This window comes from Natator depressus, chromosome 3, assembly GCF_965152275.1.
Source record: "Natator depressus isolate rNatDep1 chromosome 3, rNatDep2.hap1, whole genome shotgun sequence".
Classification (NCBI taxonomy): domain Eukaryota; kingdom Metazoa; phylum Chordata; order Testudines; family Cheloniidae; genus Natator; species Natator depressus.
Window position 1 is genome coordinate 90359617 of NC_134236.1, and position 23941 is coordinate 90383557.

At 42.2% G+C, this 23941-nt stretch overlaps 3 protein-coding genes across 9 annotated transcripts in view; 1 reads left to right on the forward strand and 2 right to left on the reverse strand.

Moving 5' to 3' along the window:
* Window positions 1-287: 287 nt before the first annotated feature.
* Window positions 288-1724, reverse strand: DHRS1 (dehydrogenase/reductase 1). Its single transcript, XM_074946920.1, has one exon. It carries the CDS (start codon window positions 1295-1297, stop codon window positions 311-313), a length of 987 nt encoding a protein of 328 aa, XP_074803021.1. The 5' UTR covers window positions 1298-1724; the 3' UTR covers window positions 288-310.
* Window positions 1725-2879: 1155 nt separating this feature from the next.
* Window positions 2880-18095, reverse strand: ZUP1 (zinc finger containing ubiquitin peptidase 1). Of its 4 annotated transcripts, none has more exons than XM_074948293.1 (9): window positions 17887-18095; window positions 15004-15114; window positions 13547-13671; window positions 11895-12063; window positions 9662-9850; window positions 9003-9171; window positions 6776-6927; window positions 6162-6382; window positions 2880-3179 (listed from the first exon to the last, which is right to left on the reverse strand). In XM_074948293.1, exons 2-9 carry the CDS (start codon window positions 15083-15085, stop codon window positions 3132-3134), a joined length of 1155 nt encoding a protein of 384 aa, XP_074804394.1. In that variant the 5' UTR covers window positions 15086-15114; window positions 17887-18095; the 3' UTR covers window positions 2880-3131. The 4 variants fall into 4 exon arrangements, with proteins under 4 accessions (XP_074804394.1, XP_074804395.1, XP_074804391.1 ...); XM_074948294.1 differs by having other exon boundaries at window positions 2881-3179; window positions 13547-13668; window positions 17887-18094; XM_074948290.1 differs by lacking the exon at window positions 2880-3179 and having other exon boundaries at window positions 5665-6382.
* Window position 18096: 1 nt separating this feature from the next.
* KPNA5 (karyopherin subunit alpha 5) overlaps window positions 18097-23941 on the forward strand; it is a 29418-nt gene continuing 23573 nt past the window's right edge. For 3 of the 4 annotated variants that reach the window (XR_012638818.1, XM_074948287.1, XM_074948289.1), the window contains exons 1-5: window positions 18508-18639; window positions 20203-20336; window positions 22761-22862; window positions 22943-23042; window positions 23609-23703. Coding sequence is in view for 3 of the 4 variants with exons in the window: in XM_074948287.1 (XP_074804388.1) it covers window positions 18636-18639; window positions 20203-20336; window positions 22761-22862; window positions 22943-23042; window positions 23609-23703 (435 nt within the window). In the remaining variant the exon portion in view is untranslated. Of the gene's footprint in view, window positions 18285-18507; window positions 18640-20202; window positions 20337-22760; window positions 22863-22942; window positions 23043-23608; window positions 23704-23941 lie in introns of those variants that run through there. The other variant, XM_074948288.1, reaches the window with a different exon arrangement.

A 23941-nucleotide genomic window follows, 5' to 3' on the forward strand; every position in this document is an offset into this window, starting at 1 on the left:
GAATAGCTGCTCTTTGGCTATGAGGAACAAACAAAGGCAGCAATTATTGCAAAACTTCTAAGACGATTTCAAAGGCTCACTGAAACACTCAGCCAAACCCTTCTTCCCCAAGGGAAAAATTAATATGCAAATCAGGGAGCATCCCTCACCAAAAAGGAATAAGCTCTGGGGAAAGGCAGCTTTGAAGATTTCTGAAGACTTGCTGGGCATCTAAAGGGGAAAGTTTCAACCCCCAAGACACATTTTCAGAAAGCAATGAAGAAACAGAAAATTCAAAAATATCACGGGCACATTTTTTATTATTAATTCATCAAACATTTTTTCCAGGTTTGGGGGCTGGTTGCAGGGGCGGGTAGACACTGAATTTGCTGGAGTAAAGTGCGAGAGCCCATTTGGGTATGCTGACGCACTCTGGGATGAGGCGGAAGAGGCAGGCCAGCCTTGGCATCAGCGTCACGAGCACATTGCGCACCGATATGTAGTTGTAGACGGGTCTCCCGTCCACATCACGGAAGCGGTAGCGGCGGGCGAGGTCTGGGGTGAGCAGCACCTTGCCGCTGTGGCACATGACGGCGGGATCGGATGCCAGGCCCACCACGCACTTGCCGCTCACTTCGGGGCTCTCCGAATTACCAATCATCTTCTGCAGCAGCACACCCCACGGGCCCGAGCCCTCGGCCTCCTTGAGCACAGCCTCGGTGCGGACGGGGCCGGGCCACAGCGTCACGCAGGCCACTCCGTAGGGGCGCAGCTCGAAGGCGCAGTCGGCGGCCAGGCGGTCGCAGGCGGCCTTGCCCACGCCATAGGGCACATCGAAAATGTAGCGCAGGCCGCCAGGCGAGGAGATGATGACGATGAGGCCGCGCCCGGCCGGCACCATGAGGCGGGCGGCGTAGCGGGCGCAGAGGTAGTGGCCCCGCAGGCCCGTGTCGTTGATCTGGTCCCAGAAGGTGGCCGGGCTCTCCCAGAAGGGCAGCCCCTGCTGGGCAGCGATGGCGCCCACCCCGGAGAAGGCGTTGTTCACCAGCACGTCCAGCCGCCCGCCCTCCGCCTGCTGCAGCCCCTCGAACAGCGCCGCCACCTCCTCCTCCCGCGACGAGTCGCACACCACCGGCACGCAGCGCCCGCCCCGGGCCGACACCTCCTCCGCCGCCCGGGCCAGCGGCTCCCGCTGCCGGCCCGTGATGTACACGGTGGCGCCCGCCTCCGACAGCTGCAGCGCGATACCCTTCCCTATGCCCCGCGAGGCGCCGGTCACCAGGCACACGCGGCCCGCCAGCCGCCCGCCGCCGGACATGCCGCTGCCGGCGTGGGAGGGCGCTGCCCAGCGTCGGCCGAGAGGCGGTGCGGCTGCCCTACGAGCCGGGGAGAGCTGCGGGGCTGCAGCCCGGCAAAATCCCGGCCCCGCCTTTTCCTCTCCCGCGATGCAGCCGGGGGGACACGCCGGAAGTTTCCTGCCCGGACGAGCCTCCCCCACCTCCTGCAGCTAGACACCGCCCAGCTCCGCTTGCACAAGGGGAGCGGCCCCTGCGCTGGAGACACTACTTGGCTCAGGCTAGGCCCGTTCCCCCAGGCGCCCGAGCGGGGAGGGGGATGCTGGGATCATGCATCTCCACCGGCACGGTCAGCCCTCTGCTACCTCCCCTTCTGTCTCTGCACGGGGACATAACAATATGGATCCAAGTCAGAGTCCAGCCACCCAGAGCTCTTTGCAGGAGCACGGCCCCTCCCGTCGGCACGCCGCCAGCTCCGCCGTCACACCAAGATTGACTACACTAGACCCTGAAATACTGGCATTAGGAAAGTTTTCGCTCGATAGCCAGGACTGGAACCCCTCCAACACGTGTTGTGAAGGGAGTGACAGTTTTGAGTTATGCCTTTACTACAATTTTACTACAGCTTCTTTGAAAAGTTTTTCTGCAACATTGATTCATGTGATCAAGCTGTAGAGGAAACAGAAGCAGCAGTTCCACTAAGGTCAACTGTCTGAAATGGGCCATTTTGATTATCACTTTAAAAGTTTTTTTCCCCCCTGCTGATAATAGCTCCTCTTAATTAACTTCTTACAGTTGGTATGGCAACTTCCACCTTTTCATGTTCTCTGTAATATATAAATATCTTCTTACGATATGTTCCATTCTATGCAAAAGCTTATGCTCAAATAAATTGGTTAGTCTCTACGGTGACACAAGTCCTCCTTTTCTTTTTGGGATACGGACTAACACAGCTGCTACTGTGAAACCTGTCATTATACATATAGTGCATGACCATCACCACATGGCACAACTCACCTCTAAGACAACATTATGGATATAGGAGAACAAGAACTTTGCAACTGTTAAGGCAGTTATCAATAAAACAGCTACACTAGCCCAGGGGTCGGCAACCTTTCAGAAGTGGTGCGCCAAGTCTTCATTCATTCACTCTAATTTAAGGTTTTGCGTGCCAGGAATACATTTTAACTTTTTTAGAAGGTCTCTTTCTATAAGTCTATAATATATAACTAAACTATTGTTGTATGTAAAGTAAATAAGGTTTTTAAAATATTTAAGAAGCTTCATTTAAAATTAAATTAAAATGCAGAGCCCCCCGGCCTGGTGGCCAGGACCCGGGCAGTGTGAGGGCCACTGAAAATCAGGTCACCTGCCGCCTTTGGCACGCGCGCCATAGGTTGCCTACCCCTGCACTAGCCCCACTGGGTTTCTCCTATACAGAAAAGGTGGTATACTAGAATAGATACTAATAAAAACTGGTGGAAGAGTAAATAAGAGCCTTGGTAATCTATACAGCAGTGACACATTACAGTTACAACCTTGTGGTACTGTTGCCACTCAGAAGCAAGTAAACATAATCTTCATACTCCAGTAAATTGACCGATTCCCCCCTTTATTATGCTACATGGCTAACATAATGCCTAACCTTATATTCCTACAGAGTATAGAGTACACAACCATGAAGCCCATAAATATTTATTAAAAAATTAGCATGACAAACATTTTTTTTGGTAAGGTATAATTAAAAATTCTCAAAATATTAACGCATTATAAATACAGTGATTGAAAAGCTGCCTAAATGCATTTAAAGTTTCACATCCACTGAGTTCCAGAGAAAAGTAGCAAATAGGCAATCTGTTAAGGAATCCGTTCTGCTGTGAACACTTGAGAAGCCTGGCAGCGAGCCTTAAAAAGAAAATTAGATGCATTCAGAGAACAAAAATATCACTCAGAATATACTGTATGTAATTGTGAGTATTAAGTAATTTCAAAATAGTATTATAAATTAGTTATAATTTTTTTTAAAAAGTATTAATAACTTTAACCTAGAGTTATAGTTACCTATTTCCTTCCATTATAAACCTTGTTTGCAGTTGCTTATAAGGTTACCAAACTTTAGACATTCATGCTGAAGTTTTTCCATGCTGGGTGTCTACCTTAAACTAAGGGTTTAAATTTCAGCTGAAAAAATGAGATTAGTGAAGTAGTTATTTTGCCCATATTAAAAAATTCATATAACCATTTTGTTGAGAAGCTCTAGCACCTCCATGTGGAGGGGGGTACCTGGTACACCAACAATGTGTCTTTTGTTAGGGATCAAAAAGTTCACTCCAAATTTGGCCAAATTATAAACCTCTGAAAAATTTGTTTGCAAGTGCTCAGCAGAGACCTATTAGAGTTCTAAATACATGGAGCACTGCATCATGAATGGTCTGGATGATGGGATGGATTGCACCCTCAGCAAGTTTGCGGATGACACTAAGCTGGGAGGAGAGGTGGATATGTTGGAGGGTATGGATAGGGTCCAGAGGGACCTACACAAATTGGAGGATTGGCCCAAAAGAAATCTGATGAGGTTCAACAAGGACAGGTGCAGAGTCCTTCATTTAGGATGGAAGAATCCCAGGCACTGCTGCAGGCTGGGGACCGACTGGCTAAGCAGCAGTTCTGCAGAAAAGGACCTGGGGATTACAGTGGATGAGAAGCTGGATATGAGTCAACAGTGTGCCCTCGTTGCCAAGAAGGATAACGGCATATTGGGCTGCATTAGTAAGAGCATTGCCAGCAGATCTAGGGAAGTGATAATTCCCCTCTATTTGGCACTGGTGAGGCCATATATGGAGTACTGCATCCACTTTTGGGCCCCCCACTAGAGAAAGGATGTGGACAAATTGGAGAGAGTCCAGCAGAGGGCAACAAAAATGATTAGGGGGCTGGGGCACATGATTTATGAGGAGAGGCTGAAGGAACTGGGCTTATTTAGTTTGCAGAAGAGAAGCGTGAGGGGGAATTTGATAGCAACCTTCAACTACTTGAAAGGGGGTTCCAAAGAGGATAGAGTTAGGCTGTTCTCAGTGGTGGCACATGACAGAAGAAGGAGCAATGGTCTCAAGTTGCAGTGGGGGAGGTCTAGGTTGGATATAAGGAAAAACGATTTCACTAGGAGGATGGTGAAGCATTGGAATGGGTTACCTAGGGAGGTGGTGGAATCTCCATCCTTAGAGGTTTTTAAGGCCCGGCTTGACAAAGCCTTCGCTGGGATGATTTAGTTGGTGTTGGTCCTTCTTTGAGCAGGGGATTGGACTAGATGATCTCGTGAGGTCTCTTCCAACCCTGATATTCTATGATTCTATGATCTGTGCTGATCATGCTTCAGCCCATGGCTGCATGGATCAAACAGAACTTTCCCTGTAATTGCTCCTTCAACATTTCTGAGAACTGCTGTGGCTGGCAACAGAACTGAGCAGAGAGACAGTCTCTCCTAAGCTATCAATATTGCCACTGTTGGGCAGGATGGATGAGAAAGCAACCTGACTGGAATGCAGAGGGGCAGGGGAATGGTAGGACCTAAAGAGTGAAGAACAGCAGAGGGGGAGGGGGAAAGGGACAGACAGAGATACAGGGGAAAAACAGTCTACTCCAGGGATCGGCAACCTTTGGCAGGCGGCCCATCAGGGAAATTCGCTGGCGAGCTGAGCTGATTATCGGCAGTGTCTGCAGGTTCGGCTGATCGCAGCTCCCACTGGCTGCCATTCACCACTCCAGGCCAATGGGGGTTGCAGGAAATGGCGACCAGCACATCCCTCAGCCCACGCCGCTTCCCGCAGCCCCCATTGGCCTAGAACGGCGAACAGCAGCCAGTGGGAGCTGCGATCAGCCGAACCTGCGGATGCTGCAGGTAAGCAAACCGGCCAGGCCCGCCAGTGGATTTCCCTGATGGGCCGCATGTCGAAGACTGCCGATCCCTGGTCTATTCTAACTACTGAGTACACTCCCCTCAAGAATCAGGAAGTGAACCATGAGACTATTTCTCTGCTGTCAGCCAATACCAGTGTGAATCATGCTGGTGAGGTGTGTCTCATCCCCCACTGGTTTACACATAAAACAATAACCTATTGCTACAGCCTTAATCTTAGTGCAGATAAGATCTAATTAAATTCTCTTAACAGTTTAAATTGGGTATGCTATGCTTTGTTTCTGAGAAGCACTCAGTATTCTTTTGGAGAAAATGCTGTATACATATAAAGTATTATGTACATACACATAAAGCTGGAAGCTTCACAAAACTGAGTTAGGAAACTGTTTTTAAGAATGGTAGAATTAGTATATATATTTTGGTCTTGAATATTCCTTTAATTAGAATTACAAGAACTTGAACCACATGAGTACAAGAATGTGTACTAAAGTGTTTTAAAGATCTTACTTTTATTAGTGAAGAATAAACAGAGGAGAGTTTCGTTTTGTGGTGTTTTGCTGGAGTGTGGGGCGTGGAAACGAAAAAAGATCACAACACACCCAGATATCCAGAATGGTTATGCACAATTGATAAAGACAAACGGGTAATTCTATTATGTTTCTGTGTACAGAGTTAAGAGTTGGCATGGCAACCCCCATTTTTCATGTTCTCTGTATATATTCTCTGTGTAGTGTGTGTGTATACATATATACACGCGCGCACGCGATATAGATAGATATCTTGTATATCTATCTGTCTCTCTCTTCCTACTGTATTTTCCACTGCATGCATCTGATGAAGTGGGCTTTAGCCCATGAAAGCTTATGCTCAAATAAATTTGTTAGTCTCTAAGGTGCCACAAGTACTTCTCGTTCTTTCTGCTGATACAGACTAACAGGGCTACCACTCAGAAACTTTTCTGGAATACTTACAACTTTCTCCTCTGGTGAGAGCTCGCCATCTACAGCCACTATTTGGTACTGCTTATCTTTTAAGCTACCCACAAATTTCCGAAGTAGTTTGAGACTGGTACCATCACTGCTTTGTTTTAGCAGTTTCTGCATTTCATGCGATGGACATCCTGGGTCAAATATTAGTAAACATAATGTTCTATTCTTCCTCTCTTCTATTCCAACAATAGTACGGCTATGCCCTAATTTCAAAACAAAATAATGACAGTAAAAACTCACATCAGGGACTAGGACTTATTTTATCACTTTATTGCTACAAGTCCTTTGGCCAAGTAAAGAATGAGAATATTTTATTTAACAAGCTATTTGCCAATGAAAAGTAGATGTCAACCAGTTCAAACCCCAAATCTGGCCTTCAGTGGACTGTAACAATTTTAATCTGATGGGAATCTTATTTTATATATGTCTCTTTTCTTATAACAAATAAGATTAACAGGAAATAAATTGGAAAACTTCCTGCATATAGGGATGAAGGAGGCAGAGAATATGAAATGTCATTTGAAATACCACCATGTTATACAAATGTAATAAAATTCAGTACAAGAGATCAAGAAACTAGTACAGATTATGCTGACCTTGGTGCTGCATGTAGATAGGTGGTTTGGGGGTACACACAACCTTTGTACTGCCTTCTCTGTTTGAAGAATAATAGCTCAAAACCCATTCAAATAAACGAGGGTGGGTACCCAAGGGGCCAGTTGACTTGTGAAAGTCAATGATTTGACACCTACAGGAGATTGAAGATGAAAAGTCAGAGTATTATAGTAAGTCCAGATTTTTTGACTGTTTGAAAATAATGATTTGTAGTGCCTAGTCTTTATTCTGTAATGTCAGATACACTTATCACTGCCTTTACAAAAATAGCACTAGCAGTAGTTTCATAACTGTGTGGAACCAGAAAGAGACAGACCCTGCTTGTCTGGAATGGCCTGATGACAGTACAGCTAGATACCATCATATTTTGGTTAAAAAAAAAAATTAAAACTAGAGCAAAAGCTATACTTAAGAAGCAATGTGATTTCTATTGCCCAAAACCAGAAAAAAAATTATCCCCTTCGTTACAAGTGTTCCATTCTTGGTCTCAGCTGAAAGATAATTTGGGGAGTTTATGAAAATCCTTTCACCTTCACCCTGAGTTATACAAAGTGGCAGGACTACATCACACTTTAAGTTTGAGCAGTAAATTGAGAGACATGCAAATCAATAGCTGCACTTCCTAACTGAGGTCTAGTCTTACGAAAAAAGTTTGAAGTATGGCTGTGAAATTTTTATTGAATGTGGAGCTTTAATTAAAGTGACTTTTATGCATAGGCAGTATGGAATTTTACTAAGACCTTGTCTACCCTGCCACTTAAGTCAACATAAGTTATGCTGCTCAGGGGTATAAAAAATACACACCCCTGAGCGACGTAACTCACATAGACTTAATGCAGTGTCTACACTGTGCTATGTCGGCAGAAGAAGCTCTCGTGTCAACATAGCTTCCATCTCTCATTGAGGTGGATTAACTGCATTGATGGGAGAGTGCTCTCCCATCGACTTATTGTGTCTTCGCCAGACTGCTAAATCGACACCGCTGCATTGACAGTGGTGCCGATTTAGTGCCGTAGTGAAGACATGCCCTAAGTTTTAAACTGAATAACTGCCTGCAGATCTATGCAGATTCACAAATTGTGTGGTGCTTTAACTAAGGGCTTGTTTACACTACAAAATTAGGTCTACTTAACTTAGGTCACCCTACAGCCACCTCAGTAATTCAATCATCCGTTGGTGTCCATACTACCCTCCTTCTGCTGGTGAAGCACATCCTCATCAGGAGCACTTGCACCAACTGAATTGGGGCACTGATAGCCAAGTGAGGGGCACTGACAGCCTCAAGGGGCTCACATCTCGAGCGCCCATGCACCTCAGGGTGACAGCCCCAGCTATGAGCTTAGTACTGGGCTCAATTTCACAGCCGTAAAATTGACATTCTCACCAATTTCACGCTGTTATTGTCTCTGTTCTACAGGGCTCTCGGCTTGGACAGCCTGGTTTCCAGCTGGGAGCTGTGCAAGGAGCTTGGGCTCTCAGTGCAGGTAAGCTGGGCTCACAGCTGTAGCTGTGAAACTGACAAACTGTAAGCCCTCCACTGGGCTCAATATCACAGCATGGAGCCTACCAACCATGAAATTGACATTCTTGGCAATTTCACAGCTACAGCTGTGAGCCCCAACAGTCACTGTAAGTAACACAGTGTCTACAGGGACACTGTGTAGTCCTAACTACACCAACAGAAGGGCTACGCCTCTCGTGGAGGTGGGGTTATTATGTCGGTGTAGTAGGGCACTTACATCGGCAGGAGCAAAGCTGTAGTGTGTACACTGACATAATCAGGTCAACTTAAGCTGCTTTATGTCACCCTTACTCTGTAGTGTAGACCAAGCTTCAGTCTTATGTGTGTTTAAAGATCAGTCAAGTTTAAAGCCAATGAAGTTGCATAAGTTATACAGCTCCAAAAGCAGAGTGCCTGGTTCTCATTCTCACGAAAAGGAATTTAAAATAAGAAACCAACGGCCTAAATTGGTTTGAGCATGCTGATATACAAAACATAGCATATGTATAGGCTAACAATTTTGGCGCCTCAACCACCTTCAAAGTTGATGTGAAGAGAAGAGACATAACTATGGTCAATTATTAGCTCTATAATTATAAAATTAGACAAACAGTATAGTGTACTATCATGTGTTACTGCTCAATATGTTTAGTTTGGAACCGAAAACATCCCTTATTCTTAACAGATTATTGAAAATCTTCACGTACTTTAATCTGAGACTGGTTAATAGAGAATAAATTTCACATGCTCCTATCCATGCCTTGGTACCATGTAATCTATTGCAGAAGTGAGATGCTCCTTGAGGATCAAAACCTTCTTTCCAAGCATCTTCAATCATGGACTGAATTTTTGGAATACAAGGAATTAAAGTAATATCTGAAATAAAAAAAGCAACTTTTATGTTGCTGATACCATCAACTGAAGCAGTCTCTTATTGCTAAAAGTGTAAGTCTTAATCAGTGTTTCATTTATAAAAACAGGAATGTCAGACAAAAGCTTTAATGTATTATAAAAATATAGTTCTATTTCTAGCTCTTAACTCTAAAATATTAATTTCAGTTGTGTCTCCTTCAGTATCCAGTCATCTCGTCTCAAATTTGTTCCTGAAAATTTGTAGAATACCTATTAACAATAAAGAAAGTATTTCATAGATAGCTGTAGCTCACGAAAGCTTATGCTCAAATAAATTGGTTAGTCTCTAAGGTGCCACAAGTACTCCTTTTCTTTTTGCGAATACAGACTAACACGGCTGTTACTCTGGAAACTAACCCATTAAGTATCACAAAGTTTACACTCCCTGATTTCTAATTAATCAGAATGTTGTATACAGAAGTTAACATTCAAAATGGTAACTCACTGTACATACCTCTCAAACAGTCATTATACATGCCATTCCGCAATAACGAAGAAAGCAGCATTTGAAAGTTCCTGTAGCCACAACCCCAACCTCTGTCTCCCAAAGATGAGTGGAAGTGATCCACTCCTGTAGAAAGCCATACACGCCTTACATCTTTGATTTCATTTTGATAGTATCTGCACAGTGCTTCAATGACTCCTAAAAGATAAAATATAAATTTTAAGACTACACAATGCATAAGTTAATATTCTATAGGGGCAGGTTCTCTCTATCTAGGAGCAGGTTGAGAAATAAAAGAGACAACACAGGTCAGAACTGATGAATGAGCGTATAGCAGTAAGTTAAACCATGAACTTAGGTCATGTACAGACATTAGACAATCTGGCCATTTCATTTCTCTCCCACATACATCGTAACTTGATGACTCAATATATTTCTGATATAGTCTAAAAATCCAGCTGAGCTTTTCTGTGGCAGCCACATCAAGTGCCTTTTCTAAGATCAATACAGCATCACTGCCTGAAAATATATACATATGCTGTTAATTGTCTATTGTGAACTACAGAAGTGATACAAGGGATGTGACTAATTACCACTAATTGTGTGACAAGTAATTCCACAGACAATGCTACCACTATATCCCCATTATGTTATCCCCTTTCAACCATGAACACCCTTATGGATACTATCAGTAATCCTCTCACACTTCTTTCAGACCCTCACTTTTAAGGCAGTCCTTGAACAATTACTCACCAAGCAACATTCCCCAAAGTAATGTCCAAGAAAACAGTGGCATAGAACTCAAACTTTCAAAAATTAGAAAAACCACTCATTGTGGTGTGTCAAGTCTTTTCTTGCTGCATAACAATAATATTCTTGGAAGTAGCTTTGCTTTCATCGGTGCATTTAAGTGCCCAAAGGCCATACACAGACTAATTTGTTGTTCTGCCATAAACATTACCCTTGAAGTTTAAAAAGCATTGCAGTTCACCTTTAAGATCTCAAATCTTTTTAAGTACCAATTTGTTAATTCCAATTAATACAGGTGGAATTAAAAGCTAAATTTTAACCATCAAGGCCTGAATTGAAGTTTCTGTAAGCACTAGTTGCTAACTATAGCTAAGGTAACAAAACCTTGAACTCTGGTTTTGGCCGGCAAATAAAATGAATGGATTTTCAATTCCTTTTTTTAAAAAGGCATTGGTAATTTTTAGTACACTTAACACATTGGAAGTAGCTTGGTATCTAAACTTTAGCATACTAAATGCTATCTGAATTATGTACTAAGTAAATGTCTACCACTGAAGAATCTTTTCCTGGGCTCTCCAAGTAGGAAGAGGGCTGTATTTAACTAGGAACAGTTTGTATTGAAGTTGTCACCAAAAGAATCATTGCTAGAAAACAAAAGTGGACAGTACGATAAACTTTCAGTGGCATAAAATGCAGGGAAGCGTTAACGAAAAAAATATAGCTGAGTATAAAATAAGCCATTCTGGTACCATACTGCTGTCTTATTGTTATCACTGGTACATACTGTATCCGTGCTACTGAGCATGCAGTACACTGTCTTCGGGAGAAAGTGAATGTTACCGGTGACGGAAGGTTAAATAAAGAACCTTATGGAATTAGCTGAACACAAACAGAAATGTAAATGACTCAACTGCAAAAAAAAAAACCTGAAAATGTAGGGGAAACTCTATCAGATCCTGTGTAATACAGACAAGCAGGCAGAGGGCCAAATGGACAGATCAGACAGTTAGATTCCTAATTTTTAGGGCCATCGATAGCAGAAAGGTGGGAATAAACAAGTAGTCAGGCGTATGCTGGGCTCTGCTACATTAATAGATAGTACAAGTATTTAGGGATATCCCACAGCCCTGAATTAAGACTAAATCCCTCTCTAAACTATTTAGCTCAGGTTCTCAACCTGCAGCTCAACCAGCACAGAGCTGCGACCCATGTGACATCCTCAGGGTCATACAGGTAGTATCAGATGCGGCCCACAATGGTAAATAGGTTGAGAGCCACCGATCTAACTAAATACAGGGTACAGAAACTGAGGTGAGCTACATAGTAATAACTAGACAGAGAGAGAAGACCAACGACATGAGTAATAACAAGAACATATTTGACACAACAGCATTCATAGCAATGCCATCATGATGACTTTTGGTCTCTATCAATCTGAGCTGAAAAGATGAAAGGATCCATGCTCCTCCAGCAACACAGGTTAAATACTGACCTGAGGTCTTTGTTTTCCCATCATCTACACCAAAAGCCAAAGATTCCATCATGTCAGCTTTTCTCTTATGATATTCAGAAGGCGGCATCCTTCCCCTAGCTACTTCCCTTTCCATGTTCTTTAGTGACTGCTGCTTGTAGCCTCCAGAACTATCCAAGCCATATTGTCTCTGTTGAGCACAAAATAAGAATAATTTTAATGTGTTTCTTCCTGCTGATTATCATTGTGAATGAAAAACAATGCAATTAACAGGTATTGTTGTGAACAAATTAACAATGATTTGGAAATGCTCTAAACGTGGAACTGATTCTGCCATGTGGCATTTTGTGCTCTACTGCAGCTATGTCAAGCTAGAACTGCCAACAGTCTGCCACAAAGTGCCCTTCTTAGGAAAGTGTTTGGTGATTACTGGTTTCTAGCATACAAAAATAAATTGCAACACATGAACATAATTACTGAAATTTTTATGATGATTTAAATTAATAAAGCCTACCATTTTAATGAGTTTTCACTGAATGTGGACCTCTCAAACTCCCATTCTCAAAGGAATTAATTTTACATTCATACTTTATTATGTGACAGCTACTATACCCAGACATGACATAGCTACTTAATGCAAATAAATAAAATTAAATAATAATACTTAACATGTATCTAGTGCTTTGCATAATCAAAGCACTGTATAGACATTTAACTAATTAATGTTCAAAACATCCTTGGGAGATGATTCACATTTCACAGTTGGGTAAAATGAGACAAAAGTGAAATGACCTGCCCAAAGGCCACACACCAAGTCAGTAGCAAAGCCAAATTTAGAACCCAGTACCTACTGACTCCCAAACTGTGCCCTTTTCTCCAAGACCACGTTACCTTCCCACAAAAGCAGCCCTGAGTCTCATCATGACACTCAAATTAGAGACTTCCTAACAAAGCATTTTCACCAGCTTGTTTTGTAGTGAGATTCTGACAAAGGTCACTCAGCCAATCAAAACAGTTTTTTCTTTATATATACTCAAATTTCATTGGTCAAAAATTTGTTAACAGTGATGTGGTAATGACTGAAGCAATGAAGTATGACCTGCTGATAGAGCTGCTTGACTTGAGTTAGATACACAGTAGCTATGTTCAGCCCACTCCAAGCCAGAGCTTGACTGCTTTTTATATTACTAGCCACGTATTAGAATTTATTCTTACACTATAGATAAGAAAAGCATGACTTTCTCTTCATATGGTACAAAATACACTGCACCTATAGTACATCACATCTGGGATACTACCAAATTTAATCATTTCAGGTTCAGCTCTGCCTGCATAATATTTATCACAGAGATATACAACTATGAAAAGCAAGACAATTTTATCACTCATGGAGAAGGGCTCCAAGTCCCACCTTACTCAAATTAATCTGAGTTATAATATGAAGTTATTAAAATAAGTTTCTATTATAGTTGTTCAGTTTGTTATTACTAAATTGCTAGCAAATTGTGTCAGGAAATTACCAGGCAAAAAATGTGAAAAATAGCAAGATACAAATAAAGAGTTATGTGAGAAACCAAACTGAGAATGCACAAACACAGCTTCAAGATACGCAGTTTGTGGTTGCAAAAATTTTCAGTGGTACCATTTGGATGCCATGGCAAAATTTACAGTACCTGCAGTTTTTGGAATTCTTCTCTCTCTTGTCTTGCTTCTTCTAATCCTTGCTGTCTGTCTTCTTCATTCTGTAGCTGCTGAGCCAGTTCCAGATCACTTAAATGTCCACCTACATTTATATCTACTAGTATCATTTTAAAAGAAAAGAAGATGTATGCATGTTTCAATAGGTTGACATAAAATATATATCTACCTATAGCAATATGTTTGCATACACATAGCTGGGTAGAGGATGAAATGGTGAATGCTAAGGTTAAAATGTTTGCTTTCTCTAAACTGACAACAAAAGAATTAAAGCAGATGTTAGGCTGTGTGTAGAGTTCAATTTTGAGGACCTGGCTGGGTATGCCCTGGACAGCTGTATATTGAACTGTAAGGGACTCTTGTGAAGCTAAGGCATCTGTGGATTTGGGTTATGTCTGGACGACAAAGCATGTGAACTGAATTTATCTGGAAGTTAACTAGTGTTTCCATGTTTTTTAGTGACTGCATTGACAGGAAATACATTTGAGTGAACTTAACTGTAGGATAAGTCTTTTTGGGAAGGAATTCCCCTATTTTACTAAGTTGTTAACAAAAAAAATTAAACAGAATTGGTGTAGGTGCGATCTAATACTATGGAGGATTATGGGCACTGTTACCTGACAAGCAGCACTTGTAAATGCTACCAAGGAGGCATCTATGATCTTCTGTGTCTGAAAAGAATCTCCTTTAGTTTGCTTGAGAGGAGCCCCAGTGTGCTGGACCTTACTAGTTCCAAAAGAGCAGGACTCCCACAGACAAACTTTATCAGATCCATGACAGGTTGGGTGGCATGGACTGAAAGTGAGACACAAGAAACCTGAGATCAGGGACTGAATGGGAATCTGTTAGAAGGGTACAGAGCTAGGGAACCAGAGAGGCCCATATAAAAGGACAAAAATAACTGGTCAACCAGCACCAGCACCTACTCTTGGCAGAAAAGAACTGTGACTTTACCACAGGAAACCTACGTATGTGAAATTAAGAGTGTGTGCGTGTGTGTATTTGGACTGATATGGTCTAGGGAGTTGGAAAAAACATGAGGTAAGCAGGGCTAGTTTTTTAAAGCGTCTCATTATAAATGCTTTAATTTTGCCTAATATGTACACTACATCTGCTTAGTGGTTTCATAAAAAGAAACACTGTGATGGTTTGCAGTAATTGTAATTTGTGAAAGTGACCTGTAAAAGGGAATTACAGGGTTATCTCTCTCACTTACTGACTCAAGTTTAATGTAAGCTTAAGTACAGAGTTAATAGTGACATCTGCGTAATAAAGTTAAGTACTAATTTTTCTTTCACAAACCTAGACAAATGCTTGAAAAATTCATAGTATCTTTTTCTTGACTTGTTTTGGTACCGATACATAAATATAAAAGAAACACACTAATTTAAAATACTTTTGATCAATACCAAGTTTTGATCTTTTCATGTACCTTCTGAAAAGCGGTGCTCTTCTAAGTGCAAGTCAACATGTTCCTGGAGAATCTGACAGTTTGCACAGACAAGATCACACATTGGACATTCATATAGCTGTTGACCATTTTCTGTATTTAAAGAAGAACTGATTTAAATGTGATGAACAATGCTATTATTCGGTATTTCATATGAGAAAAAAGCAGTTGACAGTATATATTCTGAAAGGGGTGTTCAAGCTGACAACAGTGGTTAATTTTGTATTGACAACAAAAGAATTTCCTACTGGATAACCCAATGAACTGTACAGAGTAATTATACTCTTAAAACAGATTTATATATAGCTTGTATGTTAAGAAAATTAAACTCTTCCCACTTAAGCTATGACAAGTCTGTTGGAGGGATTCTCTTTTTTTCCTATCAAATAACTGTTCATCAAGCATAATATCCTGCCCCATTTAACTTAATGATCAGAATTTGTTACCAATTCTTCACTTCAGAGAGCAGATGTTTAGCTTGAAACATACACTCAAAAGCAAAAGAAAGAAATGTCTACTGTCAAGAGATGAACCCATGTTTCCGAAAGAACAGGTGTCCAGCCCTCACAGTTGTGAAACCAACATGCAAAGGAAAAACAATCAGTTGATAATTTTTCTGCTTTATTATATATAAAAGAGGTGGGAAGTTTGTCCTACCGCCACCCAAGAGAGATTTTTCCTGCTTAATTTTTTTTAAGCTTAGAAATATAAGATATATTAAGTCTGTCTACTGTTTTTGCTAAAGATTTCCTTGGAGGACCAGAAGACTGGAATGGGGAATTGCTTATTCCATTTTCATCACAGTATCCTGTCTATGTATCTTTAACAAAGACCTTTTCTTATCACTTTTTTTTATTTTAATGTGTTGTTAAAACCAAAAATAGTTTTACAGAGTGACAAAAATTCACTTTCCTTTCTCAATTTCGTTTCTTGGGACATACACAATGTATATGAGGATTAATAAATGGAGCATTGCTGTTGCAGGAAAATGGCGACGAGTGATGCTCACCATGAGTAAAAATTAATGATTAGAGTCAAGGCCTCTTATAGTCCATGGACCTACATTCAGCAACAAAATTCTGCACGGGCTCTGTGTGTGTGTAAAATCAATTGAATATGTAATTATTTTATGCACAATCAGCATAGTAGCCCCTCCACATCCTATTTTTATTAAATTCTAGTATTTAATGCTGTCATCATGTTTTCATTTTTTTTTCCATGCCACAAATTTTTGTAGTAATGGTACAAAACGGTACTGTAGAATTTGTCAGGAGTGAAGCTGCAGGTTTTGACAGTTTAGAAGGGGCTGTTAACACTTGTGGAAGCATGGAATACAGTTCGGGACTGTGAGATATGCACATTAGAGGAATGTTTCTGCTGGAATGATCTGCAATGTAATAGTTAATGTTGAAATTTAAATAGTCATCTTCAGGTGTGAGAAAGACACTAAGATAGATGGGACAGTTCATGTCTTTCAGAAGTATCATTTTGGCTACCTGAACATTCAGGCAGTCAAGAGAGCATTGATTTACACTCAGTTCATTTTTCAAGGCAATCTTTGCTTCTATAAAGGCTAAAAATAACTTAGAAAAAAAAAGACAAAAATGAAAGCTGGATTCTAAAGCTCATATCTACATCAAGGGATGGATTATATGACAAATCCTGCAGCCATGAAATAACTGGCTACATAAGACCTTGAAATGCTTACAGCTCCTACTGCTCACCATACTCTCAAACATCAGTTTGAAATATACACAGTTGGAACTATTGACTGGACATTGGAACATATGTAAATTGTGACTTTATAACACATAAACATCTCCCTGTTCCTTTAGGACAGCATTCTAACACTGAAGACAATAATGTATTGTAGTCACTCCAGACACTCTTAAAAGAATCATTTCCTGGCTGAGATGTGAGGACTAAATATATTTGAAGCTACAAGAACCTGAATATTGGTGTTCAGAATAGAACTCCATATCAACTTTTAACTACAGCATAACACTTTGATTACACTGAAATTAAGACTTGGGTTCCTAGATGCTCATTGTCTTCTCCACCTTTGTCCCTCTTCTTTCCCAGGCTCACGCTGGGCACTGCATCCACTTCAGCTTCTATAGCTTTCTGAGCTCTCTTCCGCAAGCTGAATGCCTTTTTCCTTCTCACGCATTAAGTGTGCACAAATAGCTTGATAGTTTCCAGTCAAATATGTCACTTGACTCTGTCAACTTCTCGATTTTTTTTTGGTCATTAGTCAAATCAAATAGAGAGGTAACTGAATCTATCACACACAAAAAAATCCTTATCCTTTGTTACCACTATTATGTATACCACATTTTTGTATGGCTAAACAGTACCATAACCCCAATAAGTGTTTTACTTAGTATTCGGATACATACACACCACCCAGGGCCCTCAAACAGTCACGCCCAGGCGAAGCTTTAGGCACCACGGTGCCTTCAGCCATAGTTAAGCAGATGCAAGAGCACTGGGCAGGGGAGCCTGTCTTGCCTGAACTGACTAATTGCTAAACGCTGGTCTACACTTGGGGCGGAGTGTAGGTGCATGTAGCTGCACCCGGCACGGAAAGGCAGGCTACGTCCACGCTTGCCCGAGCCGCAGGGAAAAGGCTTGGACAGGGGGGCCCGACTGGGCGAAAGACCAGCCGTGCGGGCGGCACAGCTCGGGCGCGTACCGAGCCGTGTGGGCAGGAGGACTCAGGTGTTTGGGGCTCTCCGCCCCCGCTGGCTGCTCACAGGCGTGCTGGGGCGTGCGGAGCCGGGCTCGGTGCAGATCTACCCGAGACACTGAGCCCCAGAGGCTGCCCGAGAGGAGACACGGCAGAGCCGGGGGAGCCGCACTCACCCGGGGCCGGCGGGTCCAGGAGGTGGCCGTGCCGGGACCTCAAGTGCGCCTCCAGCTGGCGGCCCGAGGCGCCGGTCTCCCCGCAGAAGGGGCACTGGGGCCGGCCGCCCGCGGGGGCAGGGCCCGGCTCGGGGTGCGCGCTGTCCACGTGACCGCGCAGCTCGTCGTAGCCGGGCGCGGAGAACGGGCAGAGCGGGCAGCGGGGCTCGCGCTCCTGGTGCGCGCGCAGCAGGTGGCGCCGCATCTCCGGCTCCGTGCGCAGCGCCTGGCCGCACAGCTCGCCCACCGCCTGGCGCGGGCAGGCCAGGGACCGGTTCAGCAACTCCCGCCGGGCCGGCTACCGTTGGTGTCCACTTCCCCTCTTCACCCGTGGGTTTCGTTTCCGCTTCAGCGTCAAGGTAAGCGCGGTCGTCGTGACATCACTAGAACCATCGCCCAACCCCAGAACTTCTGGTTTGGAAGGGTCAATTTGTTTTTTCCCCTCCCGCCTGCTACTAAGGCCCGCCCCTTTCAACGGGTGCCTGCCTGCCCCTCCCCTCGAGGTGCATGATGGGATTTGTAGTGTTTTTGAGGCGCCGCCGTCTCGTCATTGACTCAACCTCGCTCAAGCTCGGCGCGCAAGGTCTGCTGGGGAGGAGGGACTCGGCGGCGGCGGGGCTGAGGCCGCCATTTTGAATTGCGAACCTCTCCGAGCGCTGCTCCGGCGAAGCGGAGCGGGCCTTTCTGAGGCAGCGGGAGCCGCCGCCTCGATGGGTGAGAGGACGATGGGGGAGCGGGGTGTTTCGCCCGCCCCGGCCCGGGGCTAGTCACGGAGCTTGGTGGCGTCTGTCACCTTCCCCCGGGCGGTGGATCGGGCCCTTCCCATCGTTTCCCGGGCAGCGCCCCGGCGCTGGGACCGGCAGCGTCACGCCCCCGCGGGACTCTCGCCCTTCTTTGGCCGTCGAGGGTGCTCAGCGGAGCAAGAGCTGGCGTCCCCGGCAGGCCCTAGCAGCTGGGTCTCCGGGCAGGTGACACGAGGGCGACCTGGGCCGGGGAGGTGGCTGGGCAGCCGGTGCGGCCCCGCATTGGTCGTAGCTGTTTGTTTCTTGGGGCCGTGCTTGGGCCGGCCGGCACCTGAGACCCGGCCCTGAGCCGGAGCGTGGTCTCTTCCACCCCCCACCCCCCAGCCCCCGCCCCCGGATTTGAATGGTCCCTCATCCCAGGTCAGATATGGGGCTTCAGTTCCGGAATGATAAACCCTTTCTGGGCCTGTTTGCAATATTGTCTGTTCCTCAATCAAGGGGCTTTGCAAGCCTAAGGAATGTAACATCACTGCCTCTTCTTATTTCAGTTATATGGCCTCTTTGCTGCCTGCTTTCTCGAGTCACTTGCCCTCACCAGAGGGTTTGGGTGGACTTCATATGGTTTGGGTTAGAAGCTATATTTCAGAAACGTCTCCAGTCAAACCCATATAACGCCACAAATGTACAGGACTGAGATGGGGAAATCATGGGATAACTGTATGCCTAGGAACCCGTTCTGGGTGTCATTCTGCCAGGAGCTGTACAGCCAAATAGCAAAGATGATAGTGTCTGTCTCAAAGATCTATGCAGTGTTGTTATAGCTGTGTTGTCTCCAGGATATTGGAGAGTCAAGGTGTGTGAGGTAATATCTTTTATTGGACAAACTTCTGTTGAACATATTGAATCTATTTCTACGTTAAGTATCCTCATACCTTCTTGTCAACTGTCTAAATGGGCCATCTTGATTATCACTACAAAAGTTTTTTTTTTCTCCTGCTGATAATCGCTCATCTTAATTAATTAGCCTCTTACAGTTTGTATGGCAACTTCCACTTTCTCTGTATATATGCTCGAATAAATTTGTTAGTCTCTAAGGTACCACAAGTACTTCTGTTCTTTTTGAGCTGAAGAAGCGCTTTGTGTAGCTAGAAAGCTTGTCTCTTTCATCAGCAGAAGTTTGTCTAATAAAAGATGTTGCCTCACCCAATTTGTGTGTCTGTCTCAAAGAGTTTATTATCTAGGTATCAGGATGCAACAGACAGACAAAACAGCCAGGTTGGTGGAGGGATGAAGTTACAAAACGAACAGAGTTCAGCAGAAAAATGGAAACTTGATAGTCGCCTGAATACATTAGCAAAAGCCTGGGCAAAGAGGTTTTTACACCTCTCCTTGAGAAACTTGGGCTTTGCTGTTGGTGGGAAGACACAGCCTGTGCCCCAAAGGTTCACAACCCATTAGAAGGCACTTATGTCTCTCAAAATACAGGTTTTTGGAAGGTAAAAATCCGTTTGTTTGTTTGTTTGTTTTTTTACAGACACGATGGCGAGCCCAGGAAAAGATAATTATAGAATGAAAAGTTACAAGAACAATGCACTCAATCCTCAAGAAATGCGCAGACGGAGAGAAGAGGATGGAATCCAGCTTCGGAAACAAAAAAGAGAAGAACAAGTAGGTTTCTAACAATTAAATGTAATAAGCATGGTTGTCAATTGAGAGCTTTCCATTCATAAAGATTTATTTCTACATAATAATCATATAAACAGGCTGATTTTTTTTCAGTAACTGTAGTTTGGTTTCTAGAAGAAAATCAAGATAGTAGCAGACATTTTGTTTACATGTAAAAAATTAGGAGCAGTCTGCTAAAGCATAAATATTACAGTTGAGGGTGGTGTATTTCCAATATATAAACAGATACAGGAAGCTAATAGTAAAGTAGGTGCCTAGGTATATTCAGGTGGTGATGGTAAATATTTATATTATGGTAGTGACCTGTTGTGATGTCAGTTTGGAAATGAATTTTTTTCTTAAAGTTTCTCAGTGAACTGTATTAAAATAATGTATATGAATTTTGGTCAGTTAATTTGTAATTAAAAAGTAATGGCCAAAAAGAGTACATCCATAGCTACCTGAAATGTGTGAACTCTAAATAGTGCAGGAAAACTAGCACAGCTAATCAAAGAAATGGGTAGATATAAAATTGACATCCTAGGACTTTGTGAAGTTAGATGGAAAGATCAAGGTATGATAACATCTGGAGAAAAAACAATGTTATATTCCAGTGGAACCAAACATGAGAGAGGTGTAGAAATCATCATGAATAGTGCTGCAAAGAAATCACTTATGAATTGGCAGCTAATATCAGATAAGCTACTGGCAGCTAGATTCCACTTTCAGCACATTAAGGGCACCATAGTTCAGGCATATGCTCCAGCAAACGATGTAGATGAAGAGGACAAAGAGAGATTCTATACAAAATTGAATGATGTAATGAAAGAAATACCAAACCACAATCTTGTCCTGGTTATGGGAGATTTTAATTCCCAGATCTGAAATGAAAGAAGAGGTTGGGAAACAGTCATCAGCCCACATACATCTGGAACAACGACAGACAGTGGCACAAGACTTCTTGAATTTTGTGCTGAAAACAATCTTAGCATCTGCAATTTTTTCTTCCAACATAAAAACATACACAAAAAGACATGGATTTCACCAGATAGCCGTACACTAAATGAGATTGACTATATCTGTGTTAGTCAGAGGTGGAAGACATCAGTGTTAGACACGAGTATTCGGAGGAGCCGATATAGGGAGCGATCAGTATTCACTGAAAGCAAACATCAAATTGAAGTTTAAATAGCTTAAAAAGAAAGAACACAGACTGAGATTATTCAATACACAGAAACTACAAGATTGCAGAATATGAAAAGAGTACCAGATAGAGGTCAAGAATAGGTTTGAGGCCCTTAAAGATCTTGAAGAAAACAAAGTGGAAAAATACTGGGATCTTTTCAAAACAGCTATGCTAGAAGAAGCTGAAAAGATAAGAAAGAGAGGAAGCAATAAAGAAGAGTGGATCTCAGAAGAAACATGGAAAATTATAGACAAAAGAAGAAAACAAGACTCTAGCACTACAACATGCGACTGAAGAAACCAAACAAACCTACAGGAATCTTGACAAAGCAGTAAAGAAACAATGCAAAAAATATAAGTAAAATTGGATAGAAAGTAAGGCTAGTGAAGCTGAAGAAGCATGGGAAAGAAACCATACAAGAACAGTCTACATGATCTGAATTTTGATCCGTATCTGTTAACGGTTTCAAGAAGTGTCCCAGTGAAAGGGAAACAAGGAGAAATTTTGAAAACACAGGAGGAACAAGAAAATAGATGGGTGGAACACTTCAAAGAAGTGCTAAACCAACCAGAACCAATTATAAGACTGGAATTTAACAATGATAAACCGTTAGACCTAGATATAGATGTATCTGAGGTAAAAATCGAAGTAAAAAAAGCATTGCGGAAGCTGAAAAACAACAAGGCACCTGGTTGACGGCATTCTTCCTGAATTGGTTAAGTATGGAAGCGAAGACGTGGAATCAGTCGTCTGTTCTTATCCCCATACATATTTTTAAATGTTTTTTTCTAATTTAATAAATAAGAAACTTCCAAGGTGAAGCCTCAAAGGCACATTAGCTCTTTCTGGATTACAAATACTGCAGGGGTGTTTGGATTTTTCCTTTTAAATTCCTAAAACTTTATTTTAAGAACCCCAGTTTCATGGGTGATTGGGGAGAAGAAGGGAGTCAGTATATAGTCATTGTTAAAATTTAGGTTATTTTGAAAATTGAGACATTACTATCACTCATCCTAATGTATATGCCTTACTGTTTCATATGATCCAAGTTTTCTGTGAAGTTTTCTGAGAATTGTTGAGAGGTTCTGATGACTACTTTTGGAAACGTCTTCTTTTCTTCAAACTTATAAAAAAAAAAAAAATCTGTAGCAGTTCATCCCTCTATATGCTTTGCATATCTATCCCATATATTAAAAAAAACACACAACAATGTAAAATTTGACACATTTTTCTTTGTTTAGTTATTTAAGCGCAGAAATGTTTCTCTCCTGGGAAATGAAGAGTCTATGGTAGAAAGCCCCATCCAGGATCCTGATGTCAGCTCTACTGTACCTATTCCAGAAGTAAGTACTACATAAATACAATTAAAGTATTTTTAAAAATGTGCTTAAAACTGCAAACGATGCCATTTGTACATTTTTAGGAAGAAGTTATTACAGCAGATATGGTGCAGATGATTTTCTCAGATGATCCTGATCAACAGCTCACAGCAACACAAAAATTTAGAAAACTGCTTTCTAAAGGTAAATCAGCATTTTACTTTTTTTTTATGGTGCTTGCTTTGTGTTCATATAACAAGTATTAGTCTCATTGAATTTATATATCTTAAATTTGCAACTTTAAAAATAAACAGATCTTGCTGGAGCTTCTAACTATGTTTAAATCAGATGAGTAGTCACATTCATTTGGACATGATGGCTAAACACAAAAAGATTCATTACAGTAATGTTAAGTCTTTCAGATAAAGCAACAAAAGCAAGGACTTTGTGGTTAAAGGGGACTAGGGCAGTGATTGCACACTTACCAGTGCTCATTGCAGTGCTTGAATTCCTTAAACAATTTTGATTCAGCTGCTAATGTAAAATACACTTCCAGTTTATTGTAGTTGGGATTGTGGCAGATACCATAATGGCCTCAGTCTCTAATCATGATTTGTTCCCTGAATGAGGAAACTAATTTTATTTGAAGTTACAATTATGGTAGGAATTTCCTGAGAACTGTGCTCAGTAGTATATTTTATATTTATGGTGTAATTTAAGCTGTTGGCTTTCATTTTCATTAGTGCAAATAACCTTCTTTTTTCCCCTAGAACCTAATCCACCTATAGATGAAGTGATACAGAAACAAGGAGTTGTGCAGAGGTTTGTGAAATTTCTAGAGAGGAATGAGAATTGCACTCTCCAAGTGAGTGAATATTACTGATATTGACTTAGGTTTGGGAATGGGAAAAAACCTCAGAAAACAAAACTGGGGAGAATATGGTTTTAAAATTGGATTTAGTAATATGTGGCCATCAGAGATTTGTATTCCAGTTGCATGAGATGTCAGCTTATTGTCACTTACTAGAAATCTTGACTTGGCCCTCAAGAGACTTCCATGCTAGTCTCCCTATATTCATTTTATCAAATCCTGCTTCTGTGTG